General features: G+C 39.0%; 1 protein-coding gene across 1 annotated transcript; it reads right to left on the bottom strand.

Moving 5' to 3' along the window:
• Positions 1–6,072: 6,072 nt before the first annotated feature.
• On the bottom strand, positions 6,073–6,405 carry LOC149250019 (uncharacterized). The gene has a single exon (XM_089453539.1). It carries the CDS (start codon positions 6,403–6,405, stop codon positions 6,073–6,075), a length of 333 nt encoding a protein of 110 aa, XP_089309665.1.
• Between the last annotated feature and the right edge of the window lie 940 nt (positions 6,406–7,345).

Raw genomic sequence — 7,345 nt, forward strand, 5'->3', positions numbered from 1 at the left:
ATTATGAAAATAAGTCATTGTCTCAACCATGGTCCAACTTTTCATTATGACAAAGATTGTATCAATATAATAATCATGGTCGACCATGGTCAACCATGGTCAACCTTGGTAAACCATGGTCAACCATGTTTTAAAATTAAAGATGGTCATGCATGGTAAATCATGATCAACCATGGTTAAACATCACATTGTCACAAAGATTGTGTTGATATGAAAATCAACCATGGTTAAGCATGCTAAACCATGGTCCAACGTTGCATTGTGACAAGGATTGTCTCAAAATGAAAATCAACCATGGCCAACCATTTTTATTTTAGTGTTTATAATATTTATCTGAGGTTTTATATACCTTGGTTTTATAATATCAGCCTCTTAGGTTTAATATTATTCCTTTGGGTTCATAATTCCTTGGGGTTTTACTGTCAATCCCTTGGGTTTATTATACCAATCCCTTGAGTTTATTATTCCCTTCGTTTTATAATATCAATCATGTTCAACCATGTTCAATCATAGCCAACAATGGTCGAATGTCCCATTGTGGCAATGATTGTCTCAATATGAAAATCAATCATGGTCCAACATTGCATTGTGAGAAAGGTTGTCTCAACATGAAAATCAATAATTGTCTCAACCGTGGTCCAATGTCGCATTATGACAAAGATTGTCTCAATATGATAATCATAGTCAACTATGGTCAATCATGGTCAACCTAATATTTATAAAACCAAACATGGTCATCCATGGTCAATCATGGTCGAATGTCGCATTATCACAAAGATTGTGTTAATATGAAGATCAACCATGGTTAAGCATGCTCAACAATGGTCCAACATCGCATTGTGACAAGGATTGTCTCAATTTGAAAATCAACCATGTTTATTTTAGTGTTTATAATATTTATCTTATGGTTTATAGACCTTGGGTTTATAATATTAGTCCCTTGGGTTTAATATTATTCCCTTGTGTTTAATATTATTCCTCCGGGTTCATAATCTCTTAGGGTTTTAGTATTAATCCCTAGGGATTATTATTCCCTTGGGTTTATAATATCAATCTCTTGGGTTTATTATGGTCACATTATGACAAATATTGTCTCTTAGTCTAACGTCACATTGTGACAACATGGTTATCCATGGTCCAACGTCAAAAATCAATCATGGTCAACCATAGTCTCATGTCGCATTGTGACAAATATTTTCTCAATAAGAAAATAAACCATGGCCAACCATGTTTATTTTACGGTTTATATTATTTATCTTAGGGTTTATATACCTTGGATTTATAATATTTATCCCTTGGGTTTAATATTATTCCCTTAGGTTTATAATCCTTGGGTTTTTAGTATTAATCACTTGGGTTAATTATTCCCTTGGGTTTATAATCAACCATGGTTAACCATGGTCCAATGTCGCATTGTGACAAAGATTCTCTCGATTTGAAAATCAATCATGGTCAAGCATGCTCAACCATGGTCAAACGTCACATTGTTATAAGGATTTTCCCAATATGAAAATCAACCATGGTCAACCATGGCCACCCATGGCACCCATGGCCACCCATGGCCAACCATGTTTATTTTAGTGTTTATAATATTTATCTTAGGGTTTATATACCTTGGGTTATTATATTAGTCCCTTGGGTTTAATATTATTCAACCATGGACAACCATGTTTTATAAAATCAATCATGGTCAATCATTGTCCAACGTCACATTGCGACAAATATTGTCTCAATATGAAAATCAATCATTGTCTCAAACATGGTCCAACTTTGCATTATGACAAAGATGGTCTCAATATGATAATCATGGTAAATCATGGTCAACCATGGTCAATGTTGGTAAACCATGGTCAACCATGTTTTAAAATCAAACATGGTCATGAAATGTCAATCATGATCAACCATGGTCGAGCATCACATTGTCACAAAGATTGCATTGATATGAAAATCGAGCATGGTTAAGCATGCTCAACCATGGTTAAGTATGCTCAACCATGGTTCAACGTTGCATTGTGACAAGTATTGTCTCAAAACGAAATTCAACCATGGCCAACCATGTTTATTTTAGTGTTTATAATATTTATATGAGGTTTTATATACCTTGGTTTTATAATATTAGTCTCTTGGGTTTAATATTATTCCCTTGGGTTAATAATTCCTTAGGGTTTTAGTGTTAATCCCTTGGGTTTATTATACCAATCCCTCGATTTCATTATTCCCTTCATTTTATAATATCAATCATGGTCACTCATAGCCAACCATGGTAAACCATGGTTGAATGTCGCATTGTGGCAATGATTGTCTCAATATGAAAATCAACCATGGTCGAACGTCACATTGTGACAAAGATTGTCTCGATATGAAAATCAATCATTGTCTCAACCATGGTCCAACGTCGCATTATGACAAATATTGTCTCAATATGATAATCATAGTAAACTATGGTCAATCATGTTCAACCATGGTCAACCTAAGATTTATAAAATCAAACATGGTCATCGATGGTCAATCATGGTCAACCATGGTCGAACGTCGCATTGTCACAAAGATTGTGTTGATATGAAAATCAACCATGGTTAAGCATGCTCAACCATGGTCCAACGTCGTGATAAGGATTGTCTCAATTTCAAATCAACCATGGTCAACCATGTTTATTTTAGTTTTTGTAATATTTATCTTACATTTTATATACCTTTGGTTTCTAATATTAGTCCCTTGGGTTTAATATTATTCCCTTGGGTTCATAATATCTTGGGGTTTTAGTATTAATCCCTAGGGCTTATTATTCCCTTGGGTTTATAATATTAATCCCTTAGGTTTATAATATCAATCCCTCACATTATGACAAAGATTGTCTCTTCGTCCAACGTCACATTGTGACAACATGGTTATCCATGGTCAACCATTATCCAATGTCGCATTGTGAGAAAGGTTCTCTCAATATGAAAATCAATCATGGTCAACCATAGTCTAATGTCGCATTGTGACAAATATTTTGTCAATAAGAAAATCAACCGTGGCCAACCATGGTCAACCATGTTTATTTTACGGTTTATATTATTTATCTTAGGGTTTATATACCTTGGGTTTATAATATTTATCCCTTGGGTTTAATATTATTCCCTTGGGTTTATAATCCCTTGGGTTTTTAGTATTAATCACTTGGGTTAATTATTCCCTTGGGTTTATAATCAACAATGGTCAACCATGGTCCAATGTCGCATTGTGACAAATATTCTCTTGATTTGAAAATAAATCATGGTCAAGCATGCTCAACCATGGTCCAATGTCACATTGTGACAAGGATTGTCTCAATATGAAAATCAACCATGGTCAACCGTGGTCAACCATGGCCAACCATGTTTATTTTAGTGTTTATAATATTTATCTTAGGGTTTATATACCTTGGGTTTATATTATTCAACCATGTTTTATAAAATAAATCATGGTCAATCATTGTCCAACGTCGCATTGTCTCAATATGAAAATCAATCATTGTCTCAACCATGGTCCAACTTCACATTATGACAAATATTGACTCATTATGATAATCACGGTTAATCTTGGTCAACCTTGGCCAACCATGTTTTATAAAATCAAACATGGTCATCCATGGTCAATCATGGTTGAACGTCGTGTTGTCACAAAGATTGTGTTGATATGAACATGAACCATGGTGAAGCATGCTCAACCATGGTCCAATGTTGCATTGTGACAAGGATTGTCTCAAAATGAAAATCAACCATGGTCAATCATGGCCAACCATGTTTATTTTAGTGTTTATAATATTTATCTTAGGGTTTATATACCTTGGGTTTATAATTTGTATCCCTTAGTTTTATTATTCCCTTGGGTTTATAATATCAATCCCTTGGGTTTATTAATCTAAGGGTTCATATTCCTATGGTTTAATATTATTCCCTTATATTTATAATCCCTTGGGTTTTTAGTATTAATCCCTATGGTTTATTATTCCCTTGGGTTTATAATATCAATCATGGTCAACCATGTTTTATAAATTCAATCATGGTAAACCATGGTCCAACATCGCATTGTGACGAATATTGTCTCCATATGAGAATAAACCATATTAGTCCCTTGGGCTTAATATTATTCCCTTGGGTTCATAATCCCTTGGGGTTTTAGTATTAATCCCTTCGATTTATAATAAAAATCCCTTGGGTTTATAATATCAATCCCCTTGTCCCCGGATGCGGGTGCTAGATAGGATGGGACAGGCGTGGATGGATGGCCACATGCCGGCCACTGGCCATCACGTGGCAGACGTCGAAGACGCAGCTGGTATAAGGTGAAGCTACAGAGAATAGTTAATGCCCGACATGACAATTCGGCTCAAGTGGAGGTTGCAGTTATGGCGGGTGAGCTCCAAGGCAAAGCAGGTGATGTTATAAGCGATGTTGCAGCGTATGCTCAGAGAATGTTGGTGGCTCCTCCTCCAAGCAGGTCTCTGCAACTCCGGTTGCCCTGCCTCTCCATCTCCGCCGGGATATCCTCTCTGTCTGTCTGGCTCACTCCACAGTCGGTTCCGGTACTTGGGTGTTTGGATTACCCCGTGGTTTGTTGGAATTTCCTCCCCTTGACCCCTATGAGAATGGTGAGACCTCGACAGCGTCTGCTTAGTCGTCGAGGCATTTCCAGAGGGGGAACCTCTCGCAGTCACGAGGCGGATAATGTTGTCCATTGCTGCCATTGCAATATGGCACGCTCCACTGGAGCTAATCCCCTCCACTCCAGTCAATTCATGGATGCGGGGGCTTCGAGCTCGGCTACCTTGCCTGCCTTCGGCTCTGCTATCTTCAATTTTAGCAGTTCCATGAATAACCCGAAGATTAGTGCGCATGTCTCGGTCCTGTTCATTGAAAATTCCCAGGAAGACAATGATTCCCTGGATGAGCATGGGCAGAGGAAGACTGATAACACGATGCACGAAGCAAAGGTTCCTGAAGCTGATCCGGAGCAGGAGGTTAAAGGTCCTGCCTCAGACTTGGAACATGCATCGCAAAGCAAGCTCGATCAGAGGGAGGGGACCGGCGAAGAGGAAGACACTTTTCCCACTGCTGCTGAAAGGGAAGCCTACAGTTGGTGCCGGGTAGAGGAAGTGCAAATGGACGATTGATGACACCCAAGCATAAGGTTCTTTTGGCTCTTCTGGCTGGTCTTCTGGTCTCTTTTGCTGTCCTTTTTGGCTTAGTTCTAGCATCAATTCTCTGTGTTTATGTTTCTAAAACTTTGTTAATGGGATGGGTACGGTTAGTCTCCCCTGCGTGGGATAATCCATATTTCTGGTTGGTGCCCCTGCGTGGGCTTGCTCTTTTGGACGGTCTCGCTTATATGTTTGGCGCCCCTGCGTGGGCTAGTTTTCTGGTTGGCCTCAACTGCTCTCGGGTGACATACCCAGAGCCTGGTTCTTTCTGATTTATCATGTTGTAATTTTTGCCTCCTGTACATAATATAATAGTATAGTTTTCTACCGAGAAAAAAAAAATATCAATCTCCTTGTTTTATAATATCAATCATGGTCAATCATAGCCAACCATGCTCAACCATGGTCGAAAGTCGGATTGTGACAATGATTGGCTCAATATGTAAATCAACCATGGTCCAATGTCGCATTGTGACAAATATTGTCTCGGTATGAAAAGCAATCATTGTCTCAACCATAGTCCAACATCGCATTTTTTTTTTTTTACAGAAACAGGTAGTGGATATATTAGATGCTTGGCCTTAATACCAAAAAGTGGATTACAAAAGGAGAGCCTAATGCTACGAGTACCGCACAACCTTGCAAGGCCGTGTTATTTATACTTAGCTCATATCTCTTTTTAGTTGCTACTATGTGGTCAATTTCAGAGATTTTCCCAAGTTTGTGGATACATACATACTGATTTAACAATAGGCAGTAAAACATAACAACTCTCTAAATTAAGGAATTGGTTCCCATGTTTCCTGTCTGCCTCTGAGCAAAGCTCCAACCATAAGAAGAGCTGCTTTGTTGGATTCAATGTCTACCTCCTTGTTATTAGCTCTCAACACGTGGTAGAAATTCAATTTCTAAAATGAGTCTTCGAGATCTGTTATTTTGAAAATTAGCCTTGCAAGCCTTAGGTCCATTGGCTTAGCATGTGTCACCATAGTGTTAATGATAACCTGAGAATCCCCAATTACATTAGCCTCCTTGATGTTCAACACTTTCAAAAGCTTGAGCCCTTGGAAAAGAGCCAAAGCCTCAGCTTGAATGCTAGAAGTGATGCCCAGACCCCAAGCAAAACTGTGGATCCTTATGCCATCTAGATTCAATATTACACCTCTAGCTCCAGCTCTTCCAGGATTGCCCTTTGCAGCCCCGTAAAAAATAGAGAGTGCCTCGACTGATTTGTAATCCATTGCTGAAACTCTTTTGTTGTAACTCTTATTTGCCAATCTTTGGGGAGGGAGATACTATTTGCAATTTTTTGGAACTGAAGATCAAGAGAAGAACCCTAATTTATATCTTGTTGGCTTAGGCTTAAATTGTCTTTATACTCTCTCAGGCACTCGTTTAACTGGCATTTGATCTTAACTACCTCGAGCTTGGAATCCTGTTCGTGGTTTCTGAAGATCCTTTTATTTCGCTCAAGCCAAACCTGCCAATAGATAATTTTAGGGAGAATAGACCAAGCAGCTCTGATAGTTTTATTTTTTGGAGGGGGACCAGGATACCTTTGTAGCCATTTAGAAAAAATATCAGGAATGGAGGAAGGCAAAGCGAAGCTGGAACTCAAAGATCCCAGCAGCTCGGTCCAAATATGCATTGTGAAAGTGCATTCAAGCATCAGGTGAGTTACGCTTTCCTGGTTTTCCTTGCAAAGGCAGCACCTTGAAGGGCCATGGAATCCTCGCTTCTGAAGATTATCATCAGTCAAAATTTTGGAGTGGCATAGCAGCCAGTTGAAGAAGTCGATTTTTGGCAAGGAGGGATTATGCCATATCCCTTTCCACAGTTTTGGGTTCGTGGCCACATGAGGGTGCTCACACAGCTTGGTGTAACCATGAGATACTGTGTATCCACCAGCCTGCGCACCCCATCCTCTTGAGTCATGATTTCATGCCAGCGTTGGAGCCAATCCATGGAGCTTGGATAACAGGATCTTGTGCTCCATAAACAATTTTGGGGGCATTTGAAGATTCCAGCCAGCCCAGCGTGAATCTTTCCAGACGAAAATGTCCCACAGGGAATGCATTCCTGTCTCGTTCATCCATCTGTGTAGCGCTTAGAGTGAGATACAGTCTCCCAATGCCTCATTGTTCATTATCCTGTCTGTCCAGAGGTTGATCCTTTTCCCAT

The sequence above is a fragment of the Pinus tabuliformis genome, chromosome 7 (assembly GCF_031772625.1).
Source record: "Pinus tabuliformis cultivar Carrire ecotype Pingquan chromosome 7, CPIR1, whole genome shotgun sequence".
In the NCBI taxonomy this organism is placed as follows: Eukaryota; Viridiplantae; Streptophyta; class Pinopsida; order Pinales; family Pinaceae; genus Pinus; species Pinus tabuliformis.

Coding starts and splice junctions, on each gene's coding strand:
- LOC149250019 (XM_089453539.1), bottom strand. CDS start 6,405: ATGGATTACAAATCAGTCGAGGCACTCTCTATTTTTTACGGGGCTGCA.